Source organism: Mugil cephalus, chromosome 14, assembly GCF_022458985.1.
Source record: "Mugil cephalus isolate CIBA_MC_2020 chromosome 14, CIBA_Mcephalus_1.1, whole genome shotgun sequence".
Lineage (NCBI taxonomy): Eukaryota > Metazoa > Chordata > Actinopteri > Mugiliformes > Mugilidae > Mugil > Mugil cephalus.
This window is the reverse complement of record NC_061783.1, coordinates 13,476,340-13,493,582: the sequence shown is the minus strand read 5'-3', so window position 1 is coordinate 13,493,582 and position 17,243 is coordinate 13,476,340. Positions and strand designations below refer to the sequence as shown.

The 17,243-nt window shown below is 40.3% G+C and overlaps 2 protein-coding genes across 4 annotated transcripts; one reads left to right on the top strand and one right to left on the bottom strand.

Annotated features, from left to right (window-relative positions):
• The first annotated feature begins 132 nt into the window (after positions 1-132).
• On the top strand, positions 133-3,139 carry psmg2 (proteasome (prosome, macropain) assembly chaperone 2). The gene is made up of 7 exons (XM_047605155.1): positions 133-358; positions 898-1,069; positions 1,489-1,547; positions 1,832-1,950; positions 2,041-2,220; positions 2,599-2,719; positions 2,873-3,139. Exons 1-7 carry the CDS (start codon positions 302-304, stop codon positions 2,951-2,953), a joined length of 789 nt encoding a protein of 262 aa, XP_047461111.1. The 5' UTR covers positions 133-301; the 3' UTR covers positions 2,954-3,139.
• Positions 3,140-4,362: 1,223 nt separating this feature from the next.
• On the bottom strand, positions 4,363-16,461 carry ptpn2b (protein tyrosine phosphatase non-receptor type 2b). Of its 3 annotated transcripts, XR_007114200.1 has the most exons (11): positions 16,223-16,461; positions 15,678-15,768; positions 15,454-15,554; positions 12,983-13,081; positions 11,622-11,759; positions 10,839-11,048; positions 9,850-10,011; positions 8,100-8,308; positions 7,777-7,872; positions 7,017-7,178; positions 4,363-5,315 (listed from the first exon to the last, which is right to left on the bottom strand). XR_007114200.1 is itself a non-coding variant. In XM_047605718.1 (10 exons), exons 1-10 carry the CDS (start codon positions 16,307-16,309, stop codon positions 5,294-5,296), a joined length of 1,215 nt encoding a protein of 404 aa, XP_047461674.1. In that variant the 5' UTR covers positions 16,310-16,460; the 3' UTR covers positions 4,363-5,293. The 3 variants fall into 3 exon arrangements, 2 of the variants coding, with proteins under 2 accessions (XP_047461674.1, XP_047461675.1); XM_047605718.1 differs by lacking the exon at positions 7,017-7,178 and having other exon boundaries at positions 16,223-16,460; XM_047605719.1 differs by lacking the exons at positions 4,363-5,315; positions 7,017-7,178 and adding an exon at positions 7,192-7,449.
• Positions 16,462-17,243: the final 782 nt, after the last annotated feature.

The following is a 17,243-nucleotide window of genomic DNA, read 5'->3' as shown; positions in this document are numbered from 1 at the left end:
TATTTACCGATACCTATAAACAGCGACAGTGTGCACAGATGTGTACGATATATTTTAGTCATCGAAAATTAACTTTCGCTGTTACATTTCATTCAGACATTCACAGGCGCTACTAAAATTGCTCATCAACAATCGACGCAGAGAACCGAAGGCGACGGAGGACCACAGCACCAGGCTGGAAAAATAGAAGTGAAAGCTAGCGGGAGGTTTTAATTCTGAGTAACTTACTTAGGTTTTGTTTATTTTAATTTCATTACTCTACATCTGTTAAGTTTTGCTAGCTGCTAGCTTAAACGGCACCATGTTTATCTCATCACAAAACTCACCGCCTTCCTTCAAAGATTTCACCCTCGTCATGGTGAGTGGTGTCAGCATCTACATCCACTGCAACAAGTGGTCATAGATCTGTGTCTGTCTTCTTCATGGGTGTTATTTAAAAGGATTTGGTGCTTCTGCATGAAAACTTTGAATCTAATTTTGTGTAACCGCAATTTACCTTTAAACCAGCATCTAGCACCAATAGTGCCAAAAGTAGTAAAAGCAGGAAATGACCTTAAGATACTGTAATAATAATAATAATTACTGTTGGTTAAGAAGGAGATAATCTGCTTCATTCAGGACTTAAATTACATTTAGTCTTTAGTCTTAAATCATTACTTCCATTTATTACTGCTCCATTTGCAGTTCTTATTTTTTGTAAATCGTGCAGGTCCTAAATTTAACCCATAATTGTCTTAAAAAGTCTTAAATTTCCCTTTTTCAAACCTGCAGAAACCCTGTAATTATGTCCTCTCTGATTTAAGCTTCACACATATGAAGCTTAAATCATTCAATTTCTAATAATAAACAAGTGACTGCTCTAATGTCTCTCTACGGTTGTCTATCGTCCCTCCCCAGCCCGCTGTTGCTGTCGGTAACGTGGGTCAGCTGGCGGTGGACCTCGTCATTTCCACACTCAACATGAGCAGAGTGGGCCACCTGCACACAGACTGTCTCATCCCGATGGCCGGGAACAACCCGTACGCCACCTGCAAAGAAGACGCTGAGGAGCTGCACACTCCTGCAGAAGGTACCACCCTCAAGTATTATCACCATTGCGTTAAATCAGCAGCTTTAACCTCTCACCATTCCAGTGTTTTTGCAAAAAAAAGAAAGGACTTACCCAAAGTACACTGAATGCTGTTCACACAATATTTTTGTTTTAAAAAATGCGTTGGTTGATGAAAATCACATATTGCATGCAGCATTTACAGCAGCTCTGATTGGTTGAAAAAGCTACTGCTGTCCCATGTGCGACCCAGTGGAACATTAAAGGGTTAAAGATTTTAATTTAATTGACAGAAACATCTAGCTTCATGTGTCAGTTGTGTATCTTATCGTGTTGCTCAGTTATTTTCTCCACGTGCAAGTGCTAAAATTATGACTTCTTCTGTAAACAGTCCCAACAACGAATCCTCAGTTAATGCATTGGCCTCATCTCATTCACAGTTTACACAGCAGCAGAACTGAAGTTGGCGGTTCTTCAGATCAGAGCTCCGATTGTTCAGGTAAAAACCGCAGTTCTGCTGCATCGGCGTTAGTCAAGAAGTTCAGTTTCCCTTTTTAGGATATGCTAGAAAGGAGACTTCCATAATATGCCATCGATATGAAAATAACTTATTTAGGAAACTTCATCATATTCATGACTGTAAAGGTGTGTTTCTATTTTTTAATAATGGGTCTATCTGTATGATCTACTTTTCTTTGCTAGTGTATGATTTTCTCACATTGATGTGGTTTGGGTTGCCATGAACGCACAAGTTTTATTTTATTTTATTTTTTTAATCTACAGACAAAGTCCAAAAGGTTCCGTCAGCTGCTCGTGTCTTGGATCAAAAGCAGCGGGTTCGCCAGGACTGTCGTCCTTTCCAGCAGCCACGCCTACCAGAGGGACGACCAGCAGCTGCAGGGGTAAACACACACTCATCCCATTCATCGCTCCTTTTCCTCTTCCTTCGCTATTTACAGCCTTCCCTGCTAACGAATGCTCGCGCTCCCCAGCACCCCTCTGAGGTACCTGGTCACGCCGTCTCTGCTGAAGGTGAGTGCGGACGCCCTGAAGGAGCTCGGCTGGAGGGAGATGGAGCGCGTGCCCGCCTTCCCCGGACTGACGGACGCCGACGCGGAACCGCGACTCTGCGTCCCCGGAGGAGGCATCACCAAAGGACTTTACGCAGACAGGTGGAGACATAAAATGGTCAAACAACAGATGTTTAGCTGCTGTCTGTTTGTGCAACATGAGTCATCTATAATTAACCGGTTGCAGCCATAAACTGGATGCACGCTGGATTGATTCAGGAAGTGTTCTGATGTAACTCACTTATTAAGTGGTTAAAATAACACACCAGCGACGTGTGTGTGCGGTTGCAGTGTGTGACAGTTCAACATGCAATTTCCCCATTTTCTGTCCTATAAATATAACATCACGAGAAGATTAGTCTTGCAATTTCATCCAGCTGATTATAATTGTATTATTCTAATAAAGTGCTTTAAGGTGTTTCTTTAAACATAAACTTGCAGAAACAGTTTAAACATCTTTAATATGCTTTTTTTTTTTAGTTGTGCCGAAGACATCCCGCTGGCCGTGTTGCTCCTCTTCTGCTCGGAGGGTGACAACATCCCAGACGCGTTCACGCTCGTCAACCACCTCAACGACTGGCTCCATCTGCTGGGCAGTCATGTAAGTGACGAACCAGCCTTTCAACACTGCTATAAAATTAAGCTTTACACTTTTTCCAGTGTAAAGTGCCAGTGTAAATGTTAGCTCACTATGATGACTAAGTTTAACGTCACAAACATCTGATCTGTGTTTTTATTTTGCTTGATATTTCAGAGCCAAGAGTCGAGCAAATGGAAGATGCCCTCCTCCTGGAGCCTCTTGTTCGGCAGCGGCATCCCTCCTGCGCTGTTCTAATACATCTCCATCTTGGTTTTTGGCTATTTTTAGCCTATAATTATCTAGTGAAGAATGCAACAATTGTTTATTTCACATCTGTGCTGGTCAGACCACAGTGGACCCTTGAGACTGCTGCTTCACAATAAGCTGCCACATTTCGTTTTCCTGGTCTTGGTTCGTAAAATAAATAAAACGTCTAGGAGATGTGTCGCTCCTTTCCCTTATTTTTTATATTAATCTTCATAGGAGGAAACATTCCAGGAACTCTCCCGAACAGACACTTCTGAAGCACCATTTCCTCGTATTTGAATGTGTTTTCAATAAAAGATTGTCACAGGAATGTGGTGTAATTTCATGTAAAAACTGTTGAAGTTCTGCCTCTGCCTACTTAACTGAAAGCAGCTGGCCAGGTGCCATCCTTTTTTCCTGGCAGTCCCACCTCTCTGTAACTTGATTCCTCTCTACTATAGACATTGTAGTGACAACAAGCTCTTATTCAGTTACAGAGCTGCCCTGCCACGTACTGTGTGCGGTTTTCTTTTGTGCTTGCGTCATTGTTTTGGGTGGTTTCTGTGTCGACTTGTGGGAAAAGAGAGGAATGTCCTGACATTTTTTTTTTTTTTTAAAGGAAAAACTAAAGAAGGAAACCTTGGCTCTGAATTATATCCAACACATGAGCTATTCTCTGTTTAAAAACATCTGGAAGGGGAGCCTGTGAAGGAATTTCAGGTGGAAAGGGGTTGACATTTTAAAAAAATAAAGTTTCTCTATGTAAAGGTTCAACAAAGCACAATGTACCCGAAAAAGAATATGTACTAAATTTGGAAGATGTGTTAATTCACACACAAGCATTTTTGTTAAATCAGTTCTTGTGTAGTAAATATTCAAGATACTTCCTGTTTCTCAGAAAAGCTAATGTTGCAATGTCATAACCTTAAGTGTTAGCCTAGCTTAGCGTAAACACTGGCAATCAGCTAGCTGAAGCTAAACAGAAATCCACCCACCTACGTTTCTAACCCTTAACAGTTCTCACGCTACATCTTGTTTGTTAAAACAAAAAAGTATGAATCTACATTTAGACGTTTAAAGTGTTTATTTTAAAAACACTTCATATCCTGTCTGACGAGCTAAGCTAACCAACTATTGGCTCAGTCTACATTTATTATAATCGTGCCAATATTCTGGTTGAGTATGGAAGTTTTTCTTCTCAGAGTTTGAATATGAATTGCTAGGTAAAATTAGTTTACAGAAAAAAAAAAATTACAAAAAGTTCAACTTTTTAAAATTCAACATAAAAAAATTCAACAAATTCAACCTCAAGAATTAAATCTCAAAGCTTTAACCTCCAAATTCCAACCTCTGAAAAAGCTGGACTTAACTTCCGTCTTTCATGTTTGTGGTGAAGAAACCAGACGAGCAAAGATCAGTTTGTATGCAAACTAGATGATACCAGTTTTATTTGTAGATTACACTCTAAAAGAAACAAACTTAAGACAAAAGGAGAACAATTCATGAAATCAGCTTTACCTGGGACTGTAACATAAGCTGTTGTCTTTTTTTTGTATTGTAGATTGTGTGGTTTTTTATGTTTTTTTTTTTTTACAAGCAAAAAATATGTCTTTTTATACACATCTTTTTAAAAAGAACACTATGTACATCATGGAAACATGCCACTGAAATTCTCGTGTCGGAGGTGGCAGTGCTTTTCATTCGACCAGACCCAAGTCACCTGAAAAACTTCAAGTAATCTCTTATAAAAAATAGACATTTTTTATTTTTGTCTCTGAAAACAAAAAAAAATGTTTTCCAAAAATACACATGAGCAGCATTACAAATTGGCAATGCATAGCCCCTATAATCAGTCTTAATAATATGACAGCGGAGAAGCGTAAAAGAACGGGGAAGCTGCAAAAAATAAACGACATGAAATGAGAAATTACATTAAAAAAAAATTTTTTTTGACTGGGGAAGTGGAGCTGACGGTAGTTGTGGCCGGCGGCGGCGGCGGGTAAAGAGCTGGTGTGTTTGTCTTCAGAGAATGTCAAAGTGTCTGCTGTAAACAGTTTAGAAATGATGAGGAGACAGCAGAAAGCTGCGAGGTCTGAGGGCGACTTGTTGCTAAGAGGGAGGAAGAATGTGGAGGGGTGCCATGGCTGAGTAATGCTACTTGGTCGGAACCCAAAATTTTTTTAAAAATGCGATGACGGGAGGAAAGCTTGCTGTTGAGTCGGAGGTGAGGAAGAGAGCTTTGGAGTTGAGGAAGGAGGACACGGAGGTTGGGAGAGAGCTGGAGGTCCCTGCCGATGCTGGCTTCGCTGGCCGAGCTGTAGTCGTGTGTGTGGCCGCAGGTGGAGGCGGTTAGCAGTCGCTGGTTTTCACCCTGCCGCGAGACACAACGTCGTTAGAGGTGGAACTCAAGCAGCTACTTTCTAGTCGACTGTCAGTGAAGCTAAGAAACACACTCGAGCCGCAAGTTCAAGATGAAGTGCTTCATCAAGATAAAACTTAATCACAGATTAGGCACAAATCTGAAGAAGTTAGCCGAGTTGCTGGCAGGAGCTGTGGCATGTTACACAAGCTTGTATCACTTTGATCGCACCAACATTAGATGAATTATCAATGCAGCGAATGCGGTTTTAAAAAAGCAACATGACACTGTGTTCAGGTGATGTCGGCTGTGACAGGAACATTTCCGTCTACTACTGCAAAGGATTATCTAATTCAAAACCATCTCAGATATTGATTCAGAAAATCTGTGGCTTGTTTTAGATTTTAGAAGCGTGACGACAAAGAAGAGCCGGACAAAAGCCTGCGTGTCAACTAGAGGTAAAATATTGCTCTAGTAAGTGCATCGAATGGGAATTGAATGAATTCAGGAAATCGGTAGCAATACCAGTCCTAGCTCTGAATATTACTGTATCTATTTAACGTATTACAACATCATAACAGGGGTGAGTGTTGGCAACAACTTCACGATATGTATCACGATACTCGAGTCATGATGCGATACAGTATTTCGATATTATGAAGTTGTGATGCGTTACAATATTCTACGTAGTTCACCGAGAAATTTCAAACGCAGCTTAAAATACACGTATACATACACAGCAGGTGACAGTGATAATTCAATAATACAATTAATCTAAATGATGCATTTCCAATTTATTGCATTTATACAGAAAAAGTGGTGGTGCAGAGGCGGAAGTTGTTTCAAGATCGGCCCAAATCATGACTTTTTCTTTTTAAAATCGATATTGTATCGGGAGAAAAAGTATCGCGATATAATCCTATACCGATATCGATTTTTCCCACCACTAATCACAACGACAGTAATCAATCAAGCCACTTCATGATATAATTTTTTATCTGAGGTCTTGAACACAAAATATCAACAGGGAGTTCAGGTTCTAATTTTCAACTAATTATTTTGGGGTTTGGGACAAAACACGCCTCGAATATCGTCACTGAACACAAAAGAAAAACACAACAGAAGCTTTTTTTTTTTTTTACCTTCCAGCTGCTCAAAAAACTCCAAATATTCAAACTTGCAGTCTACAACACACAAACGAATAAGGACCACTGGCATGCTAACGCTACGAGGAACGTCCTAATGAGACAGCTCTGAAAGTCAGCGAGAACACAGGGACATGCAACGATCCTCAAAATTAAAATCCAACCAGGACGAGGGTTTTTATTTTAACCTGGTGAATTCTCCGTCCCGGTCACTTTGCAAATGTCACTGCAATTATTTCCCAAGCTAATGTGTCTGATTAGGTGGTGCCCCGTCTCCTTGATCGATGGTTGATTGCACAGATAAAAATCTACCACCAAACCTAAATCACATAAAGCATGCTATGAATTACCATCTTGCATTGTTCCATCTCGACCTGGCATTTCAGAGTTTCACAAATCAACTAACCACAAGCGCACGCACACACACACACACACACACACACATCATGCTAGAGCGCAGCCAAAATTAACAACTCCAAACCACAGGGGTAAAGCAAATCATGAAAAGGAGAAACAAAACCCCAAACAAAAAACACACCAACACACACACACACACACACACACACACCTCCATGAACAAGAGTGGGCGCTCGTTTTAAAAGCTGCGGGTAAACTTCGTCCTCTAAATGTGCTCTCCGTGGGTGTTGTCGCTGTCTCAGAGGGGGGTAAAGATACACTGCCCCCCACTGGACAGGCCAGCTCTTGTCATGTGCAGCAAATGCAGCCCAAACTGTCCGGAAGAACCACAACAACAGCAGAGAGTAAAGAGCTCGTCAGAAACGTCGCCGTTCTGGCCGCGTTACTGGAACAACACCAACATGTCACACAACAAAGGAAGTCTTCTCAGAAACGACTCAGCGCTTCTTTTTTTTTTTCTTTTTTTTTTTTTTTTTATTCTGGAGCTGCACCGTCATCAGAAATAAGTGCTTCATCAGATCTTTTACCATAATGGGCGATGGGAGAGGGCTAACTAACCGAAGCTGCGGATTTACACTCGACGTCTGAGAATGACGAGAAAGAGAAAGAAAAAAATAAATTAGAAATGGGGAGAAATATGAAGTCTCTGCTCTGCGCTTTAGTCAGACTTCTGCTGTAAGAAAGTTGAGTCACGCGCTGGAAAAGCCTGCCTGGATTCCCTCAGTTAGTGGGTTCAAAAGAAATAAAACTGACTCATAAATTTCCCCTTTAATGTCAAAAGAATTGTAGAGTAAAACTTGTGGAAAACCGTCGACTAGAAGGATGCGGAACGACGTCACACTACAGATTATATGCATCATGTTTGTGTTCAAAAATAGAATTTTACGGAAGGATATGATTTTAAAAATGACCTTTTTCTCTTCCTCTCCGAGTCATTTGTCCTGGACTTGCTTTGGGGTGTCTTGGCTGTGCCTGATTTGGAGATACTGTCTTCTCTGCGCCGCTTGCTATTTAAAAAAAACAAACAAACAAAACATTAAACAGCTGTTAGTTAATAGTTTTCTAATTAAGCAATGTAAAGGTTTATCATCATCACACTCTGTGGCTGATAATCGCCAGCTACCGAAAACAAGTTTTTCCTGAGTGCTTGAATTCCACGTCGTCTCAAACTGTAATTAGTTAATCAGGTTATTCAGAGTGATAATCTGCCAGTGCTTCTTTTATCTCTACTGACTGTGTCGTGCTGCCGTCCAGCTCCTGCTCCTTGCAGAGAGACTGTGCAGGCCCTTTGCCATCCTTCCTGTAGTCTTCTCCCTCCTCCAGCTGATCTCCCCGTTGGCTGCCGTTGCGTCGCTCCGTCGGACACCTGGCTTGAGGCTGAGCAGAGGGGGGAGAGTCTGACGTCGGCTCCTGATCTTCCTTGGATAATTCCCGCCATCGATTCTGCACCGGAGACGGACAGTAAGCAGAGTTTTTATGGATGTATTACGGCCACTGGGGCTATTTTTTGCCATGGATAAAAAAAAAACAAGCTATAATTGGCCGCTTAGAAAAATGATGTGACGTGAGATGAAAAAAAGAAAATGCTACAAGGTCCCAGAGGAAGAAAGAGAGAGAGAGAAATAATGACCTCTGCAACAAAATCAAGATCAATAAATTCTATTTTTCTTTTTGTTTTCCGGCACCGGCTTAAACAGTTCCTGTGTAACCTGTGTATCAATATTAGAGCGACAGAGGACAAAGTTCCAGCAGCGCTTTATGGTATTTTCCATTGTTCATAAATAAATAAATGAAAACTCCAGTGTAATAATTTCCCGAGTCTCAAAGTGGCTGGTTATCAGTAGTATGTGTACGAAGCCTTGTTTTATCGCCCTCCTTCCTGTCAGGTGATCAAATGTGTTTCCAGTCAGCAGCATCACAAGACTTTATTGATGCCAATCACCCGCGACTTCGTAACCAACTCCACGTGATACCATCTTGTGAGAAAATCCTAATTCGCCCGATTGTTCAAACTGTGGCTCACTTGCTGATTTACATGGCATGGGGTTTTATTTATTTTATTTATATATATATATATATATATATATATATACACACACACACACACACATATACACACAGAGCAGGTGAGAAATCAAATACCTGGAGCGTCCATGCAAACATTCAAACTATTTTATATTGTTTTTGATCAAATCTGAGGAGTCATGCGACATTTAAAGAAAAGATCTCCATCAAAAGTGTTTAGCATCATTATCTGTTCATCTGTGGGCGACCTTTCGAACCAAAACTACCTCTGATTAACGGATCTTTATCTTTTTTTTCAGAAGAAAACATGTCGACCGGACAATGGAAAACAAATGCATTCTTGAGTCCTGCGCTAAAACTCCCTTCATGCGTGTTTCCTCTAATCCCTCTCAGTTTACAGTGTAAGAAAGGTGGTTATTCAACTGTACGATCATTGTGTAGTTTGTGTGCACAAAGTGTTCTAGTCCATTCACTAAAATGGCCTTGTCAAAATAATAAAAACATATGTTGGTGCAACGCAGTGAAATTCAACAGAACTACAAACCATAGCCTCCAAAATGAAAATGCAGTTAAATTTATGCATCTTTTACATATTTTAAACAAATACTAAATACTATAACCTTCAATAGGCGGTTTATACGGAGACAACACAGACACTGTTCTGAATCAATAAATAATCAGTAAGTTTAACTGAGGAGTTTTGGAGATAGAGACATTTGTACGATTTGCGTTAGCAGAAATTTTCCACAAAAGTTCCAGCCATTATTGTTGAAAGTGAAGCAGGAAGTACAAACTAAAATTAACCTGACTGGCATTTGGGTGGAGTCATTACACAACGAGACAGATTGTAGGTGTAGGTTACCCAGTACTCTAAAAGCACTGTAAGAATTAGCGCAGGACCGTCACACGACCGCGCATCAAATAAAACCCTAGATTTATGGTGCGTGTGATGCTTCTACCTGTACAGAGGAGTCTCCCATGATGAACTTGGCTCCTTCCAGAACGGCCATGTAGGAGAAGCGCAGCTGGTCAGGAGTCTGGATCAGACCCATGCGGTACTTCCTCATGTTCAACAGGATGTTTTTAATGTCCACCGATGACGGGTCTTTCCTTTTGTCCATCTAGAAAACACAGCAATAAAAATTGTTTGGGCAAACCAGGAGGAAATCCCTGATCTCTTTATAACCACTGACGTTCAGCTCAAATGAATTGTACTGTTTTGTAAAGGACTCGTGCTGCATTCGAAGAAAAACCGAAACCAAAACTGTTAATAGTTATATAACTGCAAATATTGTTTCTTGTTACTGTAAACTGCAGTCCTGATTATTTCAGTGCAGCTGATAAAACATGAAAGGTCAGAGTGTGGTTTTCTACTTCTCTGGTTTAACAACAACGACAACAACATCATGGCAGGCTGCCAGCTGCTGTCACTCAAACACAGACACACATGTGCAGCTCCAGCCTTCCTGCCCAGAGACATTTAATGACCTAATACAGAAAACTGCACCTGCATTATTTCTGACTTTATTTTACCACTAGAGCTTCAGTGGCGGTGACCTTTTGCTGCGTCATCTTCTGCAACAGCCGAGCTAATCTACCTTGACATTATCACAACTTTATGTGATTCCCGGACTTCTCAAAGGAAACCAAGACATGGTGTTTCAGCTGTGGGTAGCACATAATTACCCAAATTCCAGCGTAGGACTTCCTCTAGTGCTCAAGTCTTATTTTGAATTTCAAAGTTACATTCTGGCACTAAAATCATGATGATCGTGCGAAAAAAAATAAGTAGGATACTGGGTGATTTAACCCATTTTTTTTTTTTTAACCCAAAGAGATTTTTTGAAGATCTGAGTGATTTGAGTGCTTTTACAAAAATGTAGACTGATTAAATGAAAATGAAAGTAATTAAAGCGAAAGTCATGTAAAAGAAAGTGACAGGACTTACCAGGACCAGGCAAGTGTCAACTAATGAAAAAGTCCCTGAGCGTCCGATCCCAGCACTGCAGTGCACCACGGCCGGTCCTTGATCCACGCCCAGCGCCCCCGACTCCCGTACCTTGAAGAGGAAGTTTAGGAAGGACGCCGGGGACTCGGGGACTCCAAAATCAGGCCACGTGGTGTAATGAAAGTGATAAATCTGTCTCTTCTCCCCTGTCTGTAAGAGGAGACAGACAAGACCTTAATAGCAAGATAAGGGCAGAACCCTGGAAAGGTTAAATCTATTGGCACTGCTGATTTTTATCAGTGCGGACTGAGGTTACTGGAGGTTATTTCAGAGCTAACAGAGCTAAGCAAACATTTTAGAAGCAACAGTTTCAGTTTCTACTCAACTCAATAAACCGGCTTCTGAAAAACACCTACATCAAATAAAGGCATTAATGAACTTTATGCTCATTTGATCTGACTATTTTTTTTTATTAATTTAATTAATATTTTCCAGTTTTACTCAATATTAACATACAAATTACCCACTGAGTGACTCAGAGAAACATTAAATGGGAAAACAGATACTTAAAATCCAAATTGCAGTGGACATGTGTCAGGAAATCTACGCCAACATGAAACACTGAATCTTATCAATGAATGTGACACTTTCAAAGAAGTCAAAGAAGCTTTGGACAGTACAGGATCATGTGACACGTCTATGTGTGACACCACTGAATCATTTCAGTTCTCCTTTGCTACCTTATAGTGGGAATTCCCCATTCAATGTAATACTGTAGCTTACATTATTATTTTGCAGCTCCAACAGTCTGGTGGTGTAGTAAGACTTTGTGTCTTCAGACAACAGTGTGACTAAGAAGCGCGTGTCCTTAAAGTTCATCTCCCTCTCCTCAGCCGTGGGCCAGTACTGGGCACACTTTTCCTGGCGGGAGAAAGACAACAAAATAAAATGAGAAACATCCAAAGGAAATTCATATGACAAAGGAATACAGCTAATAAAAAGTGAAGAGATGGTCGTCTCATGCGAGCTCACTTGCTCCATCAAGGATACTTGTGATTTTAATGATATCGGATGACAAGGTGTTCTTTATTTCCCATTCCCAGCCAATGAGTAAATCCCATGACCCAGCGAGAGCTGTTCCAGCTGCTTTATTGAAAACGATAAGAGGTCACAGCTGCTCCTATGTGAGAAAGTTTCCTTTTGTGCGTTTAATCCGCGTGTTGCAGGATCACTGGATTTAGAAGGAGTCGAGAGGTTGGACTGCATCCCAGTTCCTCTCATGCTCACACATTCATCTGTGAACACGTTGTCAAAACACTAGATTTTTTGTAATCCTGCTGACGGGGAGAGCGAGCGAGTGCGTCCACGCTGGGCACATGCCAAACTGCGTACCAGCTGAAGTAAAACAGTCTTTCTGTCGAGCTGAAACAAAATGGAGCTTTTTTCCAAAACAGTATTCAGGGTGAGTAAATTTGAGAATGCCAGCTCTGTGTTTCCGTGTGTACGGAGTAAAGGGAGCTCCCCAAAAAGGCAGCGTAAGCCAAAATCCTTTAGTTGCCTCTAAGTTCATTGTGATCACGCATCAGAGCTGTTGGAAATAACTTTGATTTAACAGGCTGCGCCAAAGAAGAACAGCATATAAAAAATAAATAAAAATTTAAATTAAAAAAAAATGTTGGGAATTCAGCTGCATTTAAACACGCTTTAGAAATCACTGAGAGCAGGTTTTAATGAAGAGATAAATAACTAGAGATGTCTGTTAGGTTTAGGCTGTGGCCACCACCATCCTAACAAACTCATCTTAGGGTCACTGATCTGTCTGCACTGTTCTCTTAGATTAGACGTTGACTTTAATGCAAGGTTTTGTTTTCTATCAGAGTCCTTATGCCAAACCACTTAAAAAAGATCAAGGTAAATTTTGCAAGTTTCATAAAGTATCCTGCAAGTTTCAGAATTTATTTCACATTATCCGCAAGCTGCAAACGTTATCTGTATCTGTGGATAAAGTGGTCTGGGTATGACTAGTATTTCTTTGGTCTGTTCTGTATTTATGCATATTTCTGTGTGTGGGTGTGCACGCAGCAGACAAATGACAAATATCAAGCCAGGCAACGCCGTCTGCGTCTGTTTTGCCGCAGACTTACCGAGCCTTTCTCCATGACCCTGTTGAGCATGATGACTGCCTTGGACTTCTGCTCCCAGATCATGAGCCAAAAGTGGCCACAGGTGTTCCTGAGGGGGCCCTGCAAAGAACAAACGCTTTGATCGGGTCACATGGCGGGAGGAAGGGCGGGACAGTGGGAAGTCATTCACTATGCTAATGTGTGTTTGCGCATTAGGTCCAATGAATATTCTAAGCTAAGCAACAGCCCAAACCACAAAACTGAAAATCTGCAGAATGATAATCAGCATTAACTTAAAGGTCAGGGCAGCTAAAGGTTAAATGTGGTTGAGCTGGCATGACTGCATGCAATGAGGTGAAAATCTTCAAATGTCAAATGTCTTTCAAATATTACTGAATAAATAACCCACAGACGACGACAAACTATGTAAAATCTGGAGCATTTTAAGGATTAAAAGATATAACCTCTTGTGGGGAGCACAGAGCGGGATGCACATTAACATTATGAAAGAATGCCAACATTCATGGGAAACACATGGTATGTAATTTATTAATTAACATCAGATGGTCTCCGATTAGTGTTATCAGACATTATAAAGCCTCAGCGATCGTTAACGGTACATTGAAGCTTTGACTTGTCTCATAAGATCGAGTGAAATTCACTGTGACACAAATCAAGAGGCTGCTATTGAGCAGTTAATCAAGTATTTCACAAAAGGCTGAGATATTTCTGCAAGATAACATCCAAAAAAAAAGATGTACCTGCTATCTAATTGCCAATTCTCATTACTCAACTTCAGCTGTATTTTGATCTTATCATATTCAACTAAGAAAACTTCCTGTGGCTTTGAATGACTGAGTTGGTAGTCACGGCGTCGTGAGCAACATCATTTGGAGAAAAAGAAGAGTTTTAACAGTACGGATTCATGTTGATGTGGTTGCCCTGGTTGCGTGGTTTCATTTACTGATGACACGAGAGTATATAAAGTTTGTGGGTGAAACCGTGGAGGGCATCTGTGAAAGGGCAAATTCTGAAAACGTATGAAGTTATCAATATTAAATTAACTTTGGTTCCTGATTATTAATTCAAATATTCAGCTTGGTGGAAGTCATGTAACTTTAAATAACATTATGAGAAGTGATGGATAAGAGTTGATAAAACTGCAATGCATTCATCTTTGCTCTGTCCTAATGCGCACTTAGGAAACTGTCACTAATCCTATAAACACACCTGTGTCAATTGTGTTTCAAGTAATAATTTTGCATCTGCGTTTAAAAGTGGGAGGTGAGATGTTTCACACATTTCACATGTTTTCTCCGTCAGTGTAATTATGTATGCAGAGGTGGGTTCGTGATTTCAACAGTGGAGGTTGTAAAACATCAAACAAAACTTACTTACAAGAGTCGACAAGGACATGCTTTAAGTCTAGGTTGCAAATGTGATTGTTTTTTGGATAGAACTTGTCTTTAAAACAGCAAAAAGTGAAAACAAATGATGTCAAAAGTCCACATTATGATGAAGCAGTGTGCTTGGATCAGCCTATGACATGTATTGTCTATTTTCTTATGAGATTGTTCATCCTAAATTAGATTTGATATTGAAGGTTTGTATCTTTGCAATTATAGGTCAGTGTAGTGACGTCTCTCTGCTATGGTCAAGCTCCCACCCATGCCTGTTAAACTTTGTCATGTTGTGTATATTACTGTACAAATACGCCATTGTTGCCTGGCAAAGCATATGACGTGAATTAAATGTTGTTGGATGCTGCATTTCACAAAGGAATGATGATTAAGTTGACTAATAATGATTCAGTCAAAGATATAAAATTATTCTAGTCGAACTGTCTGAATAGAAGAACTGCTAGTGATTTCATGCAGATTAGATACTTTATGGAAAATTATCGACATAGTCATTCAATAATATTTTCAATATACATTAGTACTATGTTTTACAAGATTAAACAAGGTATTTTCAGGTTTTTCAAGGATGGTGCAGGAGGGTGAGCAAAGAAACGACAGACGGTGTGAGGCCCCACAAAGCACACAACTTTCCTCGAAACCCTTTACACTGCACGGTTACAATTACACCAATGCTTAGTCAGAACCAACCGTTTTAGGTCAACCAAACAACACGACGCATCGTGATCACATTTCATTCAAGGTCAACCAGTCTTTTCATTACTCCTGCACCTATGTTGGTGGTGAAAACTTTTAAGATATTAAAATACTTCAAACTGTGAATAGTGATCTATTTTGTAGCCTAAATACAACCTAAAGTTTAGTCACTGTCCCTTTTACAGCAAACATTAAAAACATGGTTCACAATTCAACTATCTATTAGTAAACAGAATACCTTGATAATATGGAGAAAACAATATTTTGTACAGATGTTCAATTAGTCACGTAATAAATAATCGACTGCAAACAGTTATCGCCACTTAACAGATCTGTTTGTGTGATTATAACCAGAGGAGTAAATATCCTCAAACTTACCTGAGTTAGGATGTAACTTCTCTGGGCTTCCTCCATCACCACCAGACTTGCATTGATGTAGTCGTTGTCTGTGTTTTCCAGCTTCACTCGACTGTGATCGACTGCAGACAGGACGACAAGGGAATATTATTTGGGTAAAGGTTGTAAATTGACAGACACGGTGGAGAGGTTTAGGTTGACATCCCAGTGTAAACAGTTTGGACTTTCTACAAATGTTTACCCACATGGACTGACATCTCTGTATCTGTTTCGGTTGCGATTCTCTGGATACTTTGCCACTTTGTAGGCGCATTCGTGGGATTGATTCCTGATTTCCTGGATAAGGAGACAGGTGGATAAGAAAGGGAAAAATAGAAGGTATACAATTTCAATACCGTGTGCGTTGACATTGAATACAAGCAGGAGTCCCAACTTGGTCGATTAACAGCAGTTACTTTCAACAGTGCATATAGTATTAAAACTTTAAAAATAAGGCCCTGGTGTTAATAATAAACCGGTCGAGCTTAAATATAACTCTTTCGAGGCAGATACACAAGCTTATGCTACTGACTAATCTTACGATACCGTTTACGTTATAACCTAAAAGTGTTACAGTGTCTTCTGACAAACAGGAAACACATATAAAAGAGGGAAAAAAATAAAACATGAAGGAAGCGAGCCATGAAAGCTGACTATTACGCTATAGTGGATATTTGCTGAGCTAACCGAAGTGTTAGCCTGCTAAATAAGTACCGTGTTAGCTCCATGCTAGCTATGCTAACAGACTTACTGAGTACAGTTTTTGCCACCGGCCCTCTGTATCTATGTCTTCAAACTCCTGGTCCATGTTCACGGTGGCAGTGCCGGTCTGTTCCATAAAAGGTTGGCTTGAATAAGTGTGTGGCTATCTACCTCATTACTTTTTTTTGAGGACAGATACACTCGGAGTATAAGGGAAAGAGTACTTCCCTACGCTGGTTTAGCTCTGTCCGTTATCTCCCTGCTGCAGTTGGTTGTCATCCCAAGAAGAACAGGGGTGTGCGCATGCGCGGAGGGAGGTCCTTCCGTGGCTGTCAAACCAAAAGCGCAGCAAAGATTTTCAGTGGAGCAACGAGATGTCAACAACTAGAAAACCAAGAACGATTAGGGCCCACACACGACACAAAAAGAAAATGAGAGGAGGTCGACCTTTTGAGACTATAACAACCAGCTCATGTGGCTGTTTTTACCAAATGCTGTGCAGGCAGTCAGGTGAAGTGATGAAGAGTATTGGGGCCACTGCTGTTTATTTAGTTCATTATTTATATTTACCGCTATTACCCACTATTTTGGTTTGCACAAATGAGGCCACCTCTCCCTCGGCACAGTCTCTTCAAAGTAAAATAAAATAAGATAAAATAAGATAGTTGCTAATTAAGTTTGAGCTGGGGGAAAACTGAGTAATCGTGTTAGCCCTGAAACTTTTTTAAAACAACAACACATGACTGAGAAATGTGATGCTCACAGAAGGACGCTTCAGTAATCTGACTCTCATGGGGCTTATTACAAGTCAGGACATGAGTCAAAAGCTGCATTTCTGATGTTAGGTTGTAGATTTTTATTTTTACCTAGGTCTATCTTCGTAGTACAACTACTTTTTAAAAAAATTACTACCAAAATTATGAGATTTCTGATTTTCAAGTGCGAAATTCAAATCAAAGATTTCCAGGTACGACAGTTGTTGTAAAGTGGTAGAAAATGGCATTTTTTTTTCCCCAAAATGAGCATAGAAACATTATCGCACGAGGTATTATACTGTTAAAAGTGTTTTG